This window comes from Pantherophis guttatus, chromosome 15, assembly GCF_059756535.1.
Source record: "Pantherophis guttatus breed Tessera chromosome 15, ASM5975653v1, whole genome shotgun sequence".
Classification (NCBI taxonomy): Eukaryota; Metazoa; Chordata; class Lepidosauria; order Squamata; family Colubridae; genus Pantherophis; species Pantherophis guttatus.
In genome coordinates this window covers 349,392-368,785 of record NC_142077.1, presented here as the reverse complement: position 1 = coordinate 368,785, position 19,394 = coordinate 349,392, and the positions used below count along the sequence as shown (strand labels likewise).

The window sequence follows — 19,394 nt, the reverse complement described above, 5'->3', positions numbered from 1 at the left end:
CTCACTGGAGGCTGCAGCGAGATGGGGGGGGGAATCCCGGGGCCGCCCCGCGCGGCTCCTTGACCACGTGCGCCTCGGACGGGCCAGCCCGGGAAGGGAACTTCCTGGCCCCGTTACTCTCAGGGGGGCGGGGCGCCCGGGCGCCGGGCCAATCAGGAGCCCCGCGTGGGGGCAAGCCCGCATGGAGGGGCACGCCCTTTCTGCGGGGGGAGGGACACGTCGAAGGAGCCAACCAATAGGAGGGCGTGGATTCTGACGGGCGGCGGACCCGAGCCAACGAGGCGCCAGTGATCACCTCGGGCCGCCGTTGCGGCTCAATTAGGCCGCGCGGCGCCTGACGGGCAGCGCGTGGTGGCCAATGAGCGCCGGGCGGGGGGCGGCGCTTGAGGGGTGGCTAGTGAGTGCGCGCCGCCATTGTGGCCAGTTCGATCGGTATCGGGAGCGGAGAGCGGAGCCCAGCGAGCCCGGAGCAAGGGAGCAGCCCCCCCCGCCCACGGCCGGCCCCCGAGTCACCATCAACACCGCGCGGGAGGCGGCGCTGCTGCTGCGAAAGCCAGTCACCACCACCGTCCACCGACAGCCAGCGACGCCATGAGCAGCGAGGCCGAGACCCAGGCGCCCCCCTCCGCCGCCACTCTGGCGGCCCCGGCGGCCGCCCCACCCGCGGCGGCCCCGTTGGCGTCGCCCACGAGCCCCTCCCCGGCCGTCGCGGATGCCAAGCCCAGCAACGGCGGCAACAGCAGCGGCGGAGGCGGCGGCGGCAACGGAACCAACGGCGGCCTGGGCTTGGCGGCGCCCCCCGCCGGCGGGGACAAGAAGGTCATCGGTGAGGGAAAAATAGGGGGGGGAGAGAAAGCGGCGTGCGCGTGCGCGTGCGGGGAGGGCCGTCCTCCCTCAGTTTTCCCCTCTCCCTCCCTTCCCCCTCGCGCACGTCCCGCCGTCCCGCCCGCTGATTGGCCGCTCTCGCCCTCCCTCGCTTCCCCGATTGGCTCGCCCACTTCTCCCTTCCATTCCCATTCCTCACTTCCCCCCCACCCAACCCGCTTTAGGCGCGCGCCGCGGCCGTTTTGAGGCGGTTCGCGCTCCTCAGCGCGCTTGCGCCTAGTGTGGCGGGAGGGGCGTGAGGGGAAAAAGCGCGTGGGAGGGGGCGTGGCCGAGGCTGCCCAAGATGTCCGCCGCGCGCGGAACCTTTTTTTTTTTTTTTTTGCGCGTGCGCGGCCCTTGGCCCGGCTCAAACGTGGTCAGTTCGGGGTTCGGGTCGTCAGGCGGGAGTGGCGGGCGGGGGGCGAGCGCAGAAGCCCCTCCCGGCCCTGCCGCCTGCTCCCCACGGCCAGAGGCGCCGGTTCCCACCCTCCTTCCTTTGTCTGCTTACTGACATGCGCGCTGGGGGCCTTCCTGGGGAAGGGGGGGGGCTTTGCAGTGGCCCCCCTTGGCTGGTCTGCTGGGGAAGGGGCATTGGGCGGGCTGCTGCTGTTGCTGCTGGCAAAGGAAGGCGTCAGCTGTTGGCTGTGCGGAGCAGATGGCTGCCAGGGAGGGGGAGATGGGCAGGTTTCCCTTGCTTGCCTTGGCAGAGCCTGCCTGCAGGAGCTGAGCCCCCGTTTGGCCCCCAGGAACCCTTCCCTCCCCACTCAGGCTGGGGTTTTGGGCAGAGCAAAGTTGCTTGGGTGCCCCCCCTATAGCTTAAGAAGGCTTTAAAATTCAACATATAGTTAATATCCCCTTAATATTTACCATTTACAATACAGGGAGTCCTTGACTTACAACACTTCACTTAGTGACCGTTTCAAGTTACAGTGGCACTGAAAAAAGTGACTTAGAACTGTTTTTCACATGACCATTGCAGCATCCCCATGGTCACCTCAAAACACTCTGGGCAGCTGGTTCGTATTTATGACAGTTGTTGTGTTCCAAAGTCACATGATCCCCTTTTGCAATCTTTTGACAAGCAAAAATCAATGGGGGAGCCAGATTCACTTTAACAAGCCTGTTACTAACTTACCAACTGCAGTGATTCACTTAACAATTGTGGCAAGAAGGGTCGTAAAATGAGGCAAAACTCTGTTAAACGTCTCACACAACAACAGAAATTTTGGGTTTGATTGTGGTCGCAAGTCGAGGACTACCTGTACATACAAGCAACAAAGTAACGTAAGATACCAATAGGAGAAGGTAGTAGGAAAGATGAGGATACAGCTAATGTACCAGTAATTATATATATATAATTATCACTTAATAGAGTACTGTCAGTGGTGCTGCTTCTTTCTCTGCGGTTTTGGCCAGGAACAAAATCCCAGCGCCTTGGAGGGGCTAAATGCCTCTGGAGCTTCTCAATCATCCAGGTCCTGGTTATCCAAAAAGTGCTTCCCCCACTCCCAAAAAAGGCAGCTGGACTTTCTTGGTGCTTTCTTTGAGAATGTTCTGAACTGAAGAAGCTTCTTGGATGAGAAGTGAAACGTTTTGAAAGAAAGCATCAAGAAAGTCCAGCTGCCTTTTTTGGGGGTGTGGGGGAGAGCACCTTTGGGACACTGGAGGTGCTGGTTCATTATGGCCTGTGTTGGAAACCTTTCAGGCTTCCTGTGATTTTTCTCTACAGTTCTAGCAGCAGCTTTTCCTTGTAAGTCAGGAGAGTTCTTTGTCGGGGGCTTTGGGATGAAATTCCTCTGGCTGCCAGTATGAAAACAAGCCTCTGAATCTAAGATAGGGAAATCTCTGCTAGATAAATGCCTATTATACAGTGGGGCTTTTAGGTGGGAAGTCCAAATCAAGAGGGACGGAGGTCTTGAGCTGGGATGGTTCTTAACCTGTCTTGCACCTTTTCTCTTTTGCAGCAACGAAGGTTTTGGGGACAGTGAAATGGTTCAACGTAAGGAATGGCTATGGCTTCATCAACAGGTGAGGTGACCAGGGCTGTGTGTGTCTTGTTACAACTGCTTGGGAGTAAAGTCAGAGTTACTACTTTCAGTTTGTAGCTATCGTCTATTGATTTAGACACGCACATGATGTCCCACCAGGTGTGTTGGACTGTTAGTTCCCACCCTCCCTGACCAGATGACCTGTCGGGCACCTGGATGGCAGCTGGTCCAGTCTAGAAGCTGACAATAAGTATGCATCCCCATTCTTAGGGTTACAAATGGTGGCCCTTCCAATAAGCAGAGAGAGGCTTGCAACAGTTGTCTCACACACACAAAAGGTGGTTCCAGTTACTTGATTCAAATTTCTGTTGAAATCCCTATTGTGCCCACTCTGACGACTGCATTCAAGTTCTGCATCCTTCATCCTTCATGCATTCTTTGGATTCTGAGTCATACTTTACCAGCACTCTATAAATAATGCCCAATAAATGTTCTGGAATGTAACATTTTAACATTCAGTCAAGTTTTGGGCGTTTCCCTTATTTTTATAGTCCTCTCAAAACTACACTACGTATTTTAAGGTGCTGAGAAGGTCCTTCACCTTTGCACGGCTGGACCGCCCTTCCCTGTGCAAATCATTCTCCCTGGGCAGGAGGTTTAAATTGTGTGTCCCAACTGTGGCAGTTCCCACGTGGAGGTGCACCACCTGGCAAAATGTTTCGCTGGAAAGGTTGATGTTTCCTACCTGATTGCAGCTGTTGACCTTGCTCTTATGCCAAGCGGTATGATTCATCTGGGCTGGGCTCGTGAAGACTTTGGGTCCTTTCAGGCAGAGGAATCCCCACTGCTTTTATTCTGTCCTATGTAAACCTCAGCCTGAAAGGAGAAATTGTATTTAGAAGGTAATCCACACACATGCACGCCCCAGCTCAAACGCACATCTTTTTTCTTGTTGTATGGCCTTTGCATTCCTGAGAGTTGCTTTGCATCAAAAATCCATGAAACTGCCTCTGCAGAAGAGAGCTGTCACATAGTCAACAATACGCCTGGCCTACCTTTCCAGCCTTGGCCCTTGGTTAATTGCAGGAGTTTGCAAACAAGAAATCTGAAACGTCAAGTTAATCACCGCCTCCTGTATTTTTAGCTCAAGAAAGCGGAGGGCGTAGACGGGGGACGATCTCACTCTCTCCTTGGCAGGGCCCAGCCTTGGATTGGCCTCCATCCAAGTGTTGTACCACTCCTTGCCAGAGAATGCCGATCCTTTTGTGTCAAATGTTTTCTGAAATGGATACTCCTTGTTTTGCAGGAATGACACCAAGGAAGATGTGTTTGTCCACCAGGTGAGATTTGTTTGTTTATGCAGCCGGATTTGCTAGCTTTTGAGGAAACGGTAGCATTTTCTGCCTTGCTCTGAAACAGAGAGAAGTGGGTTGGAGGGAGAAAGTCTGCTGGCTCAGAACAAAAGGAACTTTTTGAGTTTTTTCAAGTTTTTTCTTTTAATGGGAGATTTCAGTTAATGCATGATTAAACTATAATTCTGAGAGCCTACGCATGTCCACAGAAGTGCAGATTTCTTTCTAGTTACTTATTTCTTAAACCTTCCTTTAGTATTATTTGTCTGCCACGGGCTCTGCTAAGTGAACGTTGCATTGTGTGAGCTTGTTGGTCCTTGTCCTGGCCTTCCCACCTTCCATGTGCTTTTGTCCCTGGGAACAGACTTTTGTCTGCTTTGCTTGAGGCATCAGTTAGGAACAAATTAACAGCATTGTGGTGTGTATGACAAAAAAAACCTACAGGTTTAGGAGAGGAAACAGAAGATTAGTGCCAGTTTCTCTGTCCTTAAAAGCCTAGTAGTCAGATTCCTGGTCTTGTCCGCCCCAGCCACGAGAGAGGCCTTTGGAGAAGCACACAACCATTTGACAGAGATGGTCTTAAGTCCCCTACTTGAACACGGGGCTGGACAAGAAGGCCTCCAAGGTCCCTTCCAACTCTGTATCTTCTGTATCCCACAATTGCTTCTCATATATTTCTTGCTGACCTTTCGGTCGCATTGTTCTCCACCCCACCTTCTTCTCAAACATAGACTTTCACCAGAACATTTCCAATCCGTTTCCGTCTTATCTCTAACACCTTCCTCCTTTCCTCCTCAGACTGCTATCAAGAAGAATAACCCCAGGAAATACCTTCGCAGTGTAGGAGATGGAGAAACTGTGGAGTTTGATGTGGTTGAAGGCGAAAAGGTGGGTGAGGAGCCTTTGGGGCAGCCCCAAAGGGAGGGGGCTGATGCTTACTGACCACAATGGGGGAACTTTCCTTTTTAGGGAGCAGAGGCAGCCAATGTTACAGGTCCTGGCGGTGTTCCCGTGCAAGGCAGCAAATACGCAGCAGACCGTAACCAGTACAGACGATACCCTCGGCGCAGAGGCCCTCCGCGCAACTACCCACAAAATTACCAAAACAGCGAGAGTGGGGAAAAGAATGAGGGGTCAGAGAACTTGCCGGAAGGGCAGTCCCAACAGCGCCGCCCCTACCGCAGGAGGCGGTACCCCCCTTACTACATGCGTCGGCCCTACGGCCGGCGGCCACAGTACTCCAATGCCCCTGTGCAAGGAGACCTAGTGGAGGTAACTTACTGATTGCTCTTCTGTTTGTTTGCTTGCTTGTTTCGGGGGGAGATGAGGGAGGTTGGGGGGCTGCTGAAGGAAAATTGTTCCCGGGTGTGTGGAAATCGGAAGTAGGGTTGCATGACCTTAACCGGTGCTAGTGGTGCATCTGCTGGGAACAGAACGAGCTGGCTCAGAACAAAAGCAACTTTTGAATTTTTTTTTTAAATGGGAGGCCTCAGTTAATGCATGATGGCCAGACTATAATTCTGAGAGCCTGCATGTGTCCGTAGAAGTCGGCTTTCGTGGGCCGGCTTCAGCACGTCCTTCCTCCGTCCCGCAGGGCACCGACAACCAGGGTGCAGGGGAACAAGGCAGGCCTGTCAGACAGAACCTCTATCGGGGTTACAGACCGCGCTATCGCAGGTGAGTCCCTGCAGGCCCTGCCGTTGGCCCTGCAGCATCCAGAGTGGGCCCGGCCGTAAAAGCCAAGGTGAAATGTCTCAAGCGTGACCGGGTTTTTCAGGGGTCCTCCTCGCCAGCGACAGCCCCGGGAGGAAGGCAACGAAGAAGACAAGGAGAACCAAGCAGATGAGGTCCAGGGTCAGCAGCCACCTCAGCGTCGGTACCGTCGCAACTTCAACTACCGACGCAGACGCCCAGAGAACCCTAAACCACAAGATGGCAAAGAGACCAAGGCAGCCGAACCATCAGCTGAGAACACGTCCGCTCCCGAGGCCGAGCAGGGCGGGGCTGAGTAAATGCCGGCTTACCATCTCTACCATCATCCGGGTGAGTGGCTGAGAGAGAGGAGAGCCAGAGTCTGGGTTAGCAATGGAAATTTTGGGCTCAATTCTGGGGGCTTGCCTGTATTATGCAAAGTAGGCACTCCAGTTAATGCAGAATAGACATTGTTTGGGCATCAGACACCCCCACCTAACTGCGCTTGCTTAGAACAGTCTGCATTATGGATCTCTGTATGTAGCCCATTGTTTCCTTTTGGGGAGCCCTTTTCCCCTGCGAGTCCTGCGGTCGATTTTCTGCTGCGGTGAACTCGGAAGTGGCTCTTTGGCCCAGTTCTCAAAGAGGAGGCTTCAGGCCTCACCTGAAGAGAGAAAAAACGGAAGGAACAAAATAGGAATGCACAATTGCCTGTTTTGTCTGCCTGCTTTTAGGATGTGATCTGAACCTGCCAACTCTGGGTTCAATTGCTTTCGATGGATAAGGGATGGTGGGAACCTTGAGCCGGGACCCACCGTGGATTTTGGCAGGGTGCGTGGGAGGTGGGGGGACAAGGTCCTATTACTTGTGGCTTTCTTTCTATTTTCAGTTTAGTCATCAAAGAAGAGAGAGAGTCTGAAATAAAGCAGAATCTGAAATTCCAGCAATAAGAAATATGAACGGAAGAATTGGAACGGAAGACCTTAAGTGCTTGCTTTTTGCTGTTGACCAGATAACTCCTCGAACTCTCTGCATTATCTATGCAGCACGGGATTTCTATTATTTTTACCTATAAAGCTGTCTCCTCCTTTTGGGAGCGACAAACATGTTTTTTAAAAGGCCTGTTTTTTCTCAATACACCTTTAAAGGTTTTTAAATTGTTTCATATATCTGGTCAAGTTGGGATTTTTAAGAACCTCATTTTTAATTTGTATGAATACACCTGATTTTTTCACGTCAAACTGCAAGCATCTCTTAAATAAAGGTCTTAAGAATTGCTCAGTGTGGTCTGGCTGTGATTCTGATTCCATGCTGGCCAGTCCGGCCCAGTCTGGGGCACTGCTGATGGATGTGATATTGTAAACAGAGAAATTTCTGGATTGTTACAGGAAAACCCTGGGAAATCCCTGGACCGAACTTCTTTGTACAACAGGCAACTGACTTTTGGGGTGAGGAGATGACCCTCCCAGGGAGAAGCTGCTCAAGGGGACTTGAAAGTCAGGCCAGTGTCCCCAGGAAAGAGCAAACGGCAGAGGGATTTTGGGATTTTGCAGAAGTCTTTCATCAACCCTTCTCGACTACCAGCAGGTCCCATGCTTCTAGGTGTTCTTCTCAAATTTAGGCGTGTTCTGTTGTGTTTTGCCATTCGATATATTTTAGGGCTCGAACTGGGGATTTTGAGTATTTGGCCGCTCAGAATGGCAGAAAACAGTATTTGCATTTTCAGCCATTGGTCAGGAACAGTGTGTGTGTTCAGATGGCACATCCACTTGCACTCAGCTTGTAAGCAAGTTTTGTTGAATTCCACCTGGAGTTTAATACTCTCGGCTAGGAACGTTGTGCTTCCCGCAGGTGGCTTTAGGGTGGCAGTTGAGAGCTTCGAGATAAGAATTCTCCGGTTCATCAGAGCAAGCTGCCGTCTTTAGATAAATTCAGAGGCTTTAGATGTGAAGGTTTCATTTGTAGCTGGGATCTGGTGCTTGAGATAAGTGTTGACACTCCAATGGAAGCATTTAGATTATCTTCCCAGAGCAGGCTTCCCTGCATTTGCGGATTATACTTGGAATTTCAGAAAAGCTGAGGACTAGGAAGTTGAGTTGAATGGAAGCGGGAACGTCCTCCCTGTAGAGGAAATGAGCAAATGGTGTGGCCAGAGAAATCATGTCTACCAAGGCAGACAAAAAGAGTTTGTCTTTCCTTTTCCTAGAGGAAAACAATATTTGGTACGTAACTCCGGCCTCATTTTCTCCTAAGCAGGTGATGGGAGAGCTTCATTCACTGGGGCCAGGAACTCAAGAGCTGCCCGCTATGAAGTTCAAGAAAATATACTTTTTCTGCTTATAGCAGACTTGGGAGAATCTGAAACGCATAAGGTGCTCTCTCTCCCTCACCACCCCATTTGATAAGCCCAAATAGCTGGGATGCGCCGATGTTTTCTTTATGGGAAGATCTTGGGGAGAAACCTGCAAAAAAATAATAATAGATGGTCATCCGTGGACAGACAGCCTTGGGGGAGGTTGGTTTTGTGAGTGGGGGTCCCAAGCGGGCGAGAGACTGGATGTTGTGTTGTGTTTTTCATTGCGCAACAAGTTGATGCTCCAAGAGGGAGTTTTACCGGGATTTTCATGATTTCTACACAAAAGCATTGAACCAATAGCCTAGAATCCCCCACGTGGCCATCCTTTGACTGACAGATGTCCATAAATTCATTTTTCATGTAAATAAAAAAAGGGAAGGAATAATCTGATTTCTTCAAGATGGTCATCTCCAGAAAAAATGGAGACCGAAACCTCAGAAGTCCCAATTTCTCAGCAGGCTGCAGAAGATGGCTTCAAAGTTTTGAAAAGCGGCTTGAATCTGAAAGCTCGTCTCTCAAACCTCTTCGAGATCTTTTACCAAGCTGGTTTCAGTTAAGAAAAGGAATATGACTCAGCCGGAGCCCTGAGTGTATCATGGCCATATTTGGTGGCAATCGTCTCTGAGCAGAGGGCCTCCTGCATTGCTAGGAGATCAGGTTGACAGGCTTGGGACGATGCCCTGGACCGGCAGGAGGAGGTCTGGGCTGCAGGTCACCGGAGGACAGGTTGGAGTAGCCAAGTAGACTTCACCAACTCAAGTATGAGATGGTTTGTTTGCCACCTGAAAATGGGTGTGTTCCTTTGAGACCTTGGTCAACACACCTTAAGGGCCTTTCCAAAACACAAGAATTCTCAGAAAAACGCTTGAAGTTAAGTGTTGAGGAAGGGAGAACATTCTGCCTCGGTTGCTTCCACAGAGGGCGCGAAAAACTAGAGTGATCCCATTCACTTGAGAACCCATCCCGCCAGGGGACCATAAGGTAGATGGATCTACCTGGACCATGAAATTGGTCTAGGGTTTCCTGCTTGAGGGGCCGGGGGTTGGGCTAGAAGACCTCCAAGGTCCCTTCCAACTCTTGGTATTCTGTTACTGTAGCAGTAGGTCAACCTGGACGTATTTTGTTTGCTAAAAAAAAGTTAAAATACATTGTCATGTTCCATTTGGATACAGTGATTAAAGAAATTCTCATCTTTGGCCTGTCTTTCTCTAGTTCCGGGAAAGGTTAGATGAGGTGAAGGGTGCATCCATTCTGAAAAAATGATTATCTTTAAACCAAACATGGTAACAGCCAATGGGATTGAGCGAAACGGGTTAAAAGTGGCATAAACGTGCTTGAGTCAACAAATAGTGATCCCTGAAGAACTGAGCAGGGTCGCCCTTCACCGGCTGCTCAGTTACTGATTAACCCCCGCTGCCCTTTCCATGGGGTAGCCATGGCTGAAAACCAACTGATAACCAGCAAACCACCACAAAGCCTAGAAAGAGCAGCTGCTCCTGCCGTTAGGACAGATCTCTGCCCGGGAAGCCATCTGCCAACCAGCTATTCCTGCAAGGGAGGATTGGAGAGGAGCAGACCCTCGCGAGGAACTTTCGTGGAAATGGAGCAAGTGGGGGCCTTGGAAAAGCATTGGGGGGGGGGGAGAACCCAGGCTGTGTGAGATGCGAGGGCTACAGCTCAGGTTTGGAGCATTCAACGGATCCAGGACTCCCTCGATAACCACACAGGTTTATTTATTGGCAGAAACTTGCTCTGGAGACCACCAGGCTGATAAAATGCATCCCGAGGAGACAACCTGATGGCTGCAGTGGCTTTAATTCAGCTGCTGTGAAGTGGCCCTTCTCTGGAAAAGACCAGGGGGCTAGTAAAAGAAAAAACAAGGCCAATAAATAATAAATAATGGGCAGAGGTCAGGGTGATAAATTAACGGAACATGCCTTCGCTTTCCCCTTGGCCGCTTGAGGTTGAGCGACCTACGAGGCCTGCCAAGACTCCGGGCTGATCCACTTTCAAGACTCTTCAGGTTGTGCAATTGTTTGAAGAGCCTGAAAGTTGAAAGGGGCCTCAGAGGTCTTCTAGTCCAACCCCCTGCCCAAGCAGGAGACCTTGTACCATTCTGGACAAACGGCTGTCCAATCTCCTCTCGAAGGCCTCCAGGGATGGAGCACCCACGACTTCTGGAGGCAAACCCATCCCACGGATGGTCAGGAAATTTCCCCTTATTCCTAGGATCATCCACCTCCACTTTGGATTCCTTTATGCATCCGTGGTTTGGATGACAGAGTTGATCCTGTGCGTCTAGTTGTTTTTCTTTTTTGTTCTAAATGATGTATTTTTATCCTAAGCCACCTACAGACCCCTAATAAAGGTGAGATGAGCAGCTGTAAAACTTGAGTAAGTAAAGAAGTGTGCAGAACAATCCCAATTGAAGGGGGTGCTGCAAGACACCAGCCTTTAAACCAGCCAATTCTATTCCGGTTTAATAAGAATTAAGTCACTTCAAGATTTTGCTTACAGTAAAAGGGGGGGGGGGGGGGAGAAATGAGAAGAAAAGCCAGAGCCATCCACCAGGTGTAATTCCAGTCCTCCACCACGTGGGCTCCCACTTTTACCGCCTGATTCCCTCTCCGCTCTGGCACTCCCCTCTATAGGCTCCCACGTCCTTCGCAAGGCAGCGCAGGCGTAGTGACGAAGGCCGCACCGACGGCAGCGGCGGCGGCGGCGATGTCCCGCAAGCAGGCGGCGCGGGCGCGGCCCGGGAAGGCGGAGGTGGAGCGGAAGCGGGACGAGCGGGCGGCCCGGAGAGCGCTGGCCCGCGAGAGGCGCAACCGGGCCCAGGGCGAGGGCGAACACGACGGCGGCGGTCTCAACGAGCAGCTGAGAGCGCTCGGACTGCGCCTGCGCGAAGTGCCGGGCGACGGGTAAGGAAGCCACGCCCCTCGCCCACGACGGCTACGTGGCGCGGCTCTGACGTCATTGTGGGCGACCAGCCTGATTCGTGTTGGGGGGCTTCCCTACTGTAGTTCTCCCCCCCCCACACACACACATACACAACGACCCTGTCAGGTGGGCTGGGCTGGTGAGGGGGACCCGGCCCAGATCCGCGTAGGTCTCCTTCGACTCTAGGCCACGCCCTCTTTGTGGCCTGGTCTCCCTTCTGCTCTGCTCCTCACTGAGGACTAGAGCCTTTTTATTTTATTTTGATTTATAAATTATATGCCGCCCATCTCGCAGGCAGGAGTCAAGTCGATCCAATCCAATAGTGGCCAGAGAGCAACTTTAAAAAGTGAGCAAATATAAATACAGGTGAAATTTTTATGCCGCCCAGAGTCACCTTGTAGGGGAGAATGAGCAGCAGAAAAAACGTAATAAATAAAATAAAAGTAAAGTGTTATTTGTAAAAATAATAAAGGCAGGAGATAAGTAAGTACTATAATAAATAAAAACAAATATAAGATCCACAACAAGGAATGAGAGCAAAAGGTAGAATACATAAATCCAATAATAATTGGAATAAAGTCAGGTAAAACACCAGTCAGTCCCTGAGCCAGACTCTTGAAAGGTGGAGCCCATCAGTGCTGGGACCGATCCATCCTTCTGGCCCTCTTCCACCTCCCGGTTCTCTCTCTCTCTCTTCCCCGCACCAGGAACTGCCTATTCAGGGCCCTCGGGGACCAGCTGGAGGGCCACTCGCGGAACCACCTCAAGCACCGGCAGGACACTGTGGCCTACATGATCCAACAGCGGGCAGATTTTGAGCCCTTCGTGGAGGACGACGTCCCTTTCGAGAAACACAGTGAGTGTCCCTGGCGGCTCCCTCCGAGCGGCTCCCTCGGCCAGCTTGTTCTTCCCTTCATCCTTCAATCTCGATGGTGTCTTTTTCACCGACCGCCCCCCTTGCGCCACTCTTTCCTGCAGAGCAGCCCAGGAGCCAACTTGGTTTTCTTTCCTTTCCAGGGACCTCTAAGGAAATGGGGTGCCTTAGTGGCCCTTCCTTCCTTCCACCCATCCATCCATCCATCTATCTATCTCTCCCCCCTCTCTATCTCAATCACCTATCTCTCCTTCCTTCCTTCCTTCCTTCCTTCCACCCACCCACCCATCCATCCATCCATCCATCCATCCATCCATCTCATGTCTCTCTCCCCCCTCTCTCTGTCTCAATCACCTATCTGTCCTTCCTTCCCTCCTTCCATCCTTCGCTTGTTCCCTCCCTTCCTTCCTTGGGTGGGGGGGCTTGGGTTGCTCTTTCTCCTGGGCCTGCATGTTCTCACCTTTCAATTTTCCTTTCCTTTTTATCTTTCCCAGTTGCCAATTTGGCCCAGCCGGGTACATTTGCTGGCAACGACGCCATTGTAGCCTTTGCAAGGAACAACCAAGTGAACATCGTCATTCACCAGCAAAACGCCCCCCTCTGGCAGGTGGGTCTCCCAAGAAAAGCAGCAGCCCCACTGGAAGGCCCGTCCCTTCGCTTTGCCATCGGGGGTGGGTGGGTGGGGACGGGGGAGACTTTTCGACTCCCCCCCAACTCAGGAAAGGCTTGGATGCCTCTTAAGGAGGTTTCGGGGACCTTTGCCAGTGGCTCTTGTGCTGTAACATTTAATAGGACCAAAAGAGGGAAATGTTAAATGTCTGGCAGGCCTTGTCAGCACTGGAAGTTAAACTCTATCCAGTTGGTTTTCAGCCACATCTGCCTCCTAGTTCTGCTTGTTTGTTCCTCCCTCCCTTCCTCCCTCCTTCCCCCCTTCCTTCCTTCCTTCCTTCCTTTTCCTTCCTTCCCTCCTTCCGTGTTGAAAACTTATTTTATTACCTCACCTCACCCCCGAAGCAAAGTTCCCTTCCCCCCCTCCCCCGTCTGACGCCTCCCTTTTCCTTTCCCAGATTCACGGGACAGACAAGAGCAACGCCCGAGAGCTGCACATCGCATATCGCTACGGCGAGCACTACGACAGCGTCCGAAAGATCAACGATAACTCGGCGGCTCCCGCTTGGCTGCAGACAGAGGTTGGCTGGCTGGCTGCCCGCCCGCCCGGTGGGCTTGGGGGCAAAAGGGTGGGTGGGTGTGGGGGTTACAGCTTTCCTCGGGGTTTCCCAAGCCTGCAAGCTCAGCCAGTGGGACCCCTCTCTTTCCACGCAAGCGCACACTCACGCACGTCCTCCCCTTCCTCTTGCCCAGATGCTCTGCCAAAATGAGCCCCCAAACAAGGAGGCGCCCCAGGTGAAGGGGGAGAGGCAGCAGCCGGAAGAAGAAACTCGGGAGGAAATGGACGACGCTCTCCAGAAAGTCCACAACGCCACCGGATGCTCGGTGAGGGTTTTGTACAGGAAGGATTTGGGGAGGTCTGTTTACCACCACAACTCAGGTCCTTGAAATTTATTCAGGGTGTCTCATTTCATTTCCCTTGTCAGGACGTTGGTTTAATTGCCCAAGTCCTGGAGGCAGAAGGCTACAGCATTGAGTCCGCCATCTTTGCCGTTTTCCAGATGAAAGAGTTGGAAAAACTTCGTAAGTCCCGTCTTTCCCCTTCCTTCTTCCCTTCCTTCCTTCCTTCCTTCCTTCCAGCAGGGATAAGGATCATAAATACAAAATTATAGAAAAATAGAAAAATATAATACAGGCAGTCCTCGACTTACAACGGTTCATTTAGTGACTCTTCAAAGTTAGCACTGCACTGAGAAAAGCGACTTACGACCATTTTTCACACTTACAACCATTGCAGTATCTCCACGGTCGCATGATCCAAACTCAGAGTACTTGGCAACTGGTTCATATTTATGACGGTCGCCGTATCCCAGGGTCGCTTGATCCCCTTTTGCCTTGATCACCTTCTGACAAGCAAAGTCAAAGGGGGAGCCAGATTCCCTTAACAACCTAACAACTGCAATGATTCACTTAACAACTGTGGCAATTCGTAAAATGGAGCAAAACTCACTTAAATGTCTCAGTTAACGACAGAAATTTTGGACTCAATTGTGTTTATAAGTCAAGGACTATCTGTACAATTATTGTAGAAAAATAAAATATTGTAGAAAAAGCAGTAAACTACAACAAAACTACAACAATTGAGAGTGCATTTTTAAATGCAGAAGGAGAAACAGAGAGATTTTAAACATTTGAGCCCCGGGAAACTTTTGCTGAAGCCGAGTAATTTTCCAGGGAAAACTCTGCTACAAAGACTTCTACTGATTGCAAAGTATTCTTACGGTGAAAAAGCATCAGTTACTTGCTTGAAAAGCTGGTGTCGTTTGTGGGTTTGTGTGCAGGTGTGTTTGCAAACAGGCGTTCGCCTCAGTGAGAAGGAAGGCTTCGCGGCGTCTTAAATTCATCTTAAATCTCCTTAATTCAGGCGAAGGGACTTCTTTAACCTTTTGGCCAGCCCTTCCTCCAGAAAAATCTCTCACCAAACTTAACCCAAGAAGAGAAAAACCGAAACGGGCATAAATTCACCCACAAGGACCAAAACGTCGCCGTTTGTGCCAACGCAACTCTTTTTTTAGAGAAGTAGAAATATCCCCAACTTGATGCCAAAGACACCGTTTTCTTTGGAAATCCTGTCCAGAGGCAGTTTAAGGTCCGTACCAGATTCACAACTTGATTCTTAACACGGCACTGGAATCTCTGCCTCGGTTTTTGATACTTCTGCAGATATTTTCCACAAATCACTTAAATTGGATCGGCCATTTGCCTGGCTGCTTCCCACACGAAGGAGGGCCGCTTTCCTGGGCTTGTCATAGAATAACAGAGTCAGAAGGGACCTCGCAGGACATCTAGTCCAACCCCCCCGCCAAAGCAGGAGACCCATTTCTGACAGAGGGCAGTCCAGTCTCTTCTTGAAAGCTTCCAGTGCCCAGGAGGCCAGGCTGACAGCGGACTCCCGCGGCTGAGCACTGCCCTTCTCTTTGCAGACACAGAGGAAGACCAGGCCAACAGGCCAAACCCGCAGCCCAGGCCGGCCCCGTGGGAGAAGACGGGAAGCCTAGGCAGGACTTTGGGCCGCCAGGAAGTCGAAAACAATAATAACCCTCGTGGGAATCTCGTGGAAAGGAACCGCCCGGGTCAGAAGGTAACTAAAACCAGAGAACTTGAGCTTTTGCCTCCCGGCCCTGCTTGCTCTTCATTACCCCCGCCCGGGGGTCCGATGCTGCCATCTCTCACCCCCTCCCGCTTCGTTCCCCTTCTCATTTCCCCATCCGCGGCCCTCCTGCTGAGGTCTGATCCCGTTGTCCAGCCTTGCTCTGCTCCTTTGGCATTTTCCCCCTTGGGTAGAAATGGAAGGGGCTTCGGAGGTCTTCCAGTCCAGCAGGAGAAACCCTTTACCAGCTTCCCTCCTGCCCTCCTCATCCTCATCTTTGGGCCTCGGCAGCCTCTCTGCCTCCACCAGCAAGAATCCGGAGGTTTGCTGGCTCGTTCATCCTTCACTGCTTTTTATCCACTTTGCATTGCATCCTGCTATTCCCGTCTGCCGTGACCGGGCCTCCTTGCGTCTTTTGAACACAGCCCCTCAGGCAGCAAGCGAGAGAGTGCCATCTCTCTCTGAACGCACAAACCCGGTCAGAGAGACCCACGGGCACCCACGGGCACCGACTCAGGTGCTTCCTGCCAGCCTTCCCGTCTGCCAGGACAGCCACTCCCAACCACTCCAGGCACCTGATCCCCAGATCTCTGGGAGGAGGGAGTCTGGCTCCAGAAGGTCTCGGGCGGAGGCTACCCCGGGTTGGTCTATCCCCCTCATCCTATCCACCCCTCTCCTCCTCTGGCAGGCGTCCACCAAACAGAAGAAGGAGCTTCAGCGGTTGGAGAAGAAGAAACGTCAGGAGGACAGGCACCGGCAGAAAGTCCTGGCCGGCAAGGGTGGCCCCTCGGACAATAACACGGTCGCCAGGGACCCCCAGGCGCAGGTCACTCTGGTCAAGACATTTGCCACCCTCAGTATCTGACTCGGCCGCGCTGGACGGCGTTCGCCTCTTCCAGAAAGGGGGAAGCCCCAAGGCACACAAACACACACCTTGGTGGGTGTCAATTGGGGCAGGATGATCGGGGGCTTTTTGGCCCATTTGGGGGGCGTCTTTCCCCTGCTCAAATCCCCCTCCTTACGTTCTTGGCACGTTCCTTTCTTCCATCAACATAAGGAAGAATCGCTGGCCAAAAGTTTTGCTCTCGTTTTTTTCTTTTGATTGCCGTGGGGTTCAGCGTAAGAGGTTTAAGGGGGCTGGCGAGGGTGGAGGGGTCCCTTCCGGTGAGTAGGGGGAGGGGGTCCGGCTTCACAAGGGAAGGCTGTCTTGGCAGGGCAATGCTGGGGCTTCCAAAAGCCATTTGGGGGTAGAAGACAATATTTGCCGGAGTTTTCCCCCCAGAAATATCTTCCTCGGTTGGTTCAGGCGTCAGATGTTGGGGGGCGAAAGGGCTCAGAGAGAGAGGTGGGGGGGGGGGCTTTTACGTGCTCCAAACATCCCCCCATCCTCCAGGTGGGCAGCTCTTCTGCAAAGCCACCAGCATCTCAACTTTCGCCTTTTGGTTCAATTTGTAATTTTATCAATGTTGATGAAATAGCTGTTTTCCCTTAAAAAAAAGTCCGTTTTTCCTCCAGAGACACTTTTTGCGTTTCCTTCTCTCCAACCCCTTCTAAAAAATGCATCGGGGAAAATGCCTCTGACTAGTTTGGGAAGGGAAGACGTCAGGCTCCTGGGATGCCAGAACCAAACCCCCCCCCCACCCCCTGGATTTAGTCAACTGCTACTTTTGTCGTAACTTGGAACCATGGCTTTATTGCACAAGAAGACCACAGTTTGGAGACTGGCAAAGAGAAGGCAGTTCAGGGACGGGTGGAGGTTTCGTGGCCCCCGCCGGCATCTCGAGCTCAGAAGGGCCGGCCTCAGCCCCTCTTTGTGTGGTTGCGGTGGTGGCCGATGCCCTGGCAGGGCGGGGTGGGTCCTTGGCACAAGATATTTGGGTAGGTGATGTATTGGTCCTGAAACATTGAGCGGCGGAAACAGAGGGCTGCTGCTTTGTCACACTCGCAGGTTTGCCGCCGGCATTCGGTTTCCCCACCTGGGAAGAAAAAAGGGGAGCTGAGAGGGGTCCACGGGGGTCTTTCCTCGCCTGGGTTTGATCTGTGTCCCTCCAAAACTGGGAGCCCATTTCTGCCGACTGGGCAGTTCTTAAATAGCACCCCTGGGAGAAATGCTTCATCGGAAAGAAATTAGGGGAGAAAAACGTCCTACAGGTGGTCCTCGCTTAATGACCGGTTGCTTAGTGACGGTTTGAAGCTACGATGTAACCCCACCCCCACCCCCGAAAACAGAGAGACTGACGAGCCAGATTCAAAATCCCGATGCCTGCCCGGCTGCTAACATTTTACCCCCACAGTGAATTGAGTGGCAAAAAGATTTCAGAAATACATTTTGGCTGTTCAGCAACCGATCTGCGTTTACGGCTGTTGTGCAAGCATCCTGCAGACCTGTGGCCTCAATTTGTGACTTGGGTTTTTTTTTTTTTTTTTTTTTGCTCAAAATGGTTTTATTTTCTGGCAAAAAAAAAATGCTCATTGTGGACAATGAGTTCACTTAAGGACAGCTACGTTTGCTTAAAATCTACTCGGTCATGACCCGTCGTAACTGCCTATTATGCGATCCCTGTGCTGCGTGTTGCAAAGGGCCGGACCGGACCAGACCACCCTCCTGGCCCCCTCCGGACCAGCATCCCCAGCCAGCCTGGCTTTTTTTTGGGGGGGGGGGGCGGGGGGGACACCCTGGGAACTTTTCCCTCCATGCCAACGTGGTTTGTGCTCTCACGTACCACAAGTGACGGTGTCTTTTCCGACGGAGTAGGAATATTTCTCCATTTTGGGTTTGCAGTGACGGAGCGACAGGGCCTGGTAGCAGCAGTCGTGAACTCGGCAACACCTGGAAGCAAAAAACAGACCCACAATTGTGCGGCTGAGGTGCCCCTTGCCAAATCCCACAAGGGAACAACGTCAGTGTGTCCCTTTCGGCCTCCAGTGGCTGTTGGGCGCCTGCCTGCGTCAATATTTACTAAGCAAACTCTGAGAATGTGAGTTGCATTGTCACTTCACAGGTAATCCTTTGTCTAAGGTCACCCTCGGGATCCAGGGCTCTTCCACCTTGGTTTATTATTATTATTATTATTATTATTATTATTATTATTATTATTATTATTAATTTTGGGGACATTCTTCCCTTTAAAAACCATTTGAGCGGCACACACCAGCTTAAGACACAAAACTCCCATCTCTTGATTCATATTATTCATAAGTTATCGTATTGATGTATTTATTTTCATTGTGTTCCTTTGTCATCCTTCCTTTCATTGTTCTATTACAGGCAGTCCTTGGCTTACAACCACAACAGCCCAAAATTTATGTCGCTAAGTGAGACAGTTATTAAGTGACTTTTGCCCCATTGGTTATGTGACTCACTGCAGCTGTTAAGTTAGCAACATGGTTGTTAAGTGAGTTTGACTGTCTTTGCGAGAAGGTCACAAAAGGGGATCACGTGACCCCGGGACACTGAGACCGTCATAAATATGAGTCAATTGCCCAACATCTGAATTTTGATCACATAACTTTGGACGGTCACTAAATGGACTGTTCTAAACCGAGGATACTTGCAATCCAGCTAGCACCCACCCGATGGGGGGAAACATAGCCAAGCTGAGTGCAGGTGCCAGCTTGCTTTCTGTCTTCTGAGAAATGAGGGGGGGGGGCTCAGGAGAAGTTAGGACCCCTCCCAGGTCACCCTGTAAACGCCACCCCCCTTACCAGTCAGTAGCGTCCACCGGCTGCCGGGAGCCCCCCCATCCGCAGTAGCAGCCGTAGCCGTTGTAGATGAGGGCGTGTCTTCCGGTCAAGTGTTCGATGATCCGTCCAAACTGGATCAAATTGGCACTGGCGAAGACCAGAACTGGAAGCAAGAGCGGGAGGGTCATTGTCGCCACACCCGAGCAGCCCCTCACAGGCAGTACCCGCACGGAGTCACCCACACCGCCCTGTCCCCGGGCGATGCTTCCTTGCTTCCCCGTCAGAGGACCTGGCATTCTTTGACTTTGCCATTCTGACCCCCCCCCACCCCCGAGCCCCCCAAGGCTGAATAACAGAATGTCAGAGCTGGAAAGGCCCTCTAATC

General features: G+C 51.8%; 4 protein-coding genes across 8 annotated transcripts in view; 3 read left to right on the top strand and 1 right to left on the bottom strand.

Annotated features, from left to right (window-relative positions):
* Positions 1 to 422: 422 nt before the first annotated feature.
* Positions 423 to 7,174, top strand: YBX1 (Y-box binding protein 1). Of its 3 annotated transcripts, none has more exons than XM_034424275.3 (8): positions 423 to 826; positions 2,829 to 2,892; positions 4,159 to 4,192; positions 5,003 to 5,092; positions 5,174 to 5,476; positions 5,799 to 5,881; positions 5,982 to 6,247; positions 6,786 to 7,174. In XM_034424275.3, the coding sequence occupies exons 1-7, from the start codon at positions 592 to 594 to the stop codon at positions 6,214 to 6,216; spliced, it is 1,044 nt and encodes a 347-aa protein (XP_034280166.1). In that variant the 5' UTR covers positions 423 to 591; the 3' UTR covers positions 6,217 to 6,247; positions 6,786 to 7,174. The 3 variants fall into 3 exon arrangements, with proteins under 3 accessions (XP_034280166.1, XP_034280164.1, XP_034280165.1); XM_034424273.3 differs by having other exon boundaries at positions 5,964 to 6,247; XM_034424274.3 differs by lacking the exon at positions 6,786 to 7,174 and having other exon boundaries at positions 5,964 to 6,253.
* Positions 7,175 to 10,940: 3,766 nt separating this feature from the next.
* The window catches only part of OTUD3 (OTU deubiquitinase 3), a 10,389-nt gene continuing 1,935 nt past the window's right edge, over positions 10,941 to 19,394 (top strand). The window contains exons 1-8 of one of the 3 annotated variants that reach the window (XM_034424268.3): positions 10,941 to 11,173; positions 11,900 to 12,048; positions 12,561 to 12,673; positions 13,134 to 13,256; positions 13,429 to 13,560; positions 13,662 to 13,758; positions 15,159 to 15,316; positions 16,014 to 16,839. In XM_034424268.3, coding sequence (XP_034280159.2) covers positions 10,977 to 11,173; positions 11,900 to 12,048; positions 12,561 to 12,673; positions 13,134 to 13,256; positions 13,429 to 13,560; positions 13,662 to 13,758; positions 15,159 to 15,316; positions 16,014 to 16,190 — 1,146 coding nt within the window. In that variant the 5' untranslated portion in view covers positions 10,941 to 10,976 and the 3' untranslated portion in view covers positions 16,191 to 16,839. Of the gene's footprint in view, positions 11,174 to 11,899; positions 12,049 to 12,560; positions 12,674 to 13,133; positions 13,257 to 13,428; positions 13,561 to 13,661; positions 13,759 to 15,158; positions 15,317 to 16,013; positions 16,840 to 19,394 lie in introns of those variants that run through there. The other 2 variants (XM_034424270.3, XM_034424269.3) reach the window with 2 other exon arrangements.
* The window catches only part of PLA2G2F (phospholipase A2 group IIF), a 22,122-nt gene continuing 16,249 nt past the window's right edge, over positions 13,522 to 19,394 (top strand). Inside the window, exons 1-2 of the mRNA XM_087879445.1 lie at positions 13,522 to 13,560; positions 13,662 to 13,758. The gene's annotated coding sequence lies outside the window, so the exon portion shown is untranslated. The remainder of the gene's footprint in view (positions 13,561 to 13,661; positions 13,759 to 19,394) is intronic.
* The window catches only part of LOC117669665 (group IIE secretory phospholipase A2), a 3,479-nt gene continuing 1,123 nt past the window's right edge, over positions 17,039 to 19,394 (bottom strand). Inside the window, exons 2-4 of the mRNA XM_034424287.3 lie at positions 19,031 to 19,172; positions 18,049 to 18,155; positions 17,039 to 17,301 (exon numbers count right to left, since the gene is read on the bottom strand). Coding sequence (XP_034280178.2) covers positions 17,126 to 17,301; positions 18,049 to 18,155; positions 19,031 to 19,172 — 425 coding nt within the window. The 3' untranslated portion in view covers positions 17,039 to 17,125. The remainder of the gene's footprint in view (positions 17,302 to 18,048; positions 18,156 to 19,030; positions 19,173 to 19,394) is intronic.

Excerpts from the sequence above, each read along its gene's own strand:
- YBX1 (XM_034424273.3), top strand. The coding sequence starts at position 592 with ATGAGCAGCGAGGCCGAGACCCAGGCGCCCCCCTCCGCCGCCACTCTG. Across the intron at positions 5,477-5,798 it reads TGCAAGGAGACCTAGTGGAG|GGCACCGACAACCAGGGTGC; the intron begins GTAACTTACTGA and ends TCCGTCCCGCAG. Across the intron at positions 5,882-5,963 it reads TACAGACCGCGCTATCGCAG|CGTGACCGGGTTTTTCAGGG; the intron begins GTGAGTCCCTGC and ends AAATGTCTCAAG.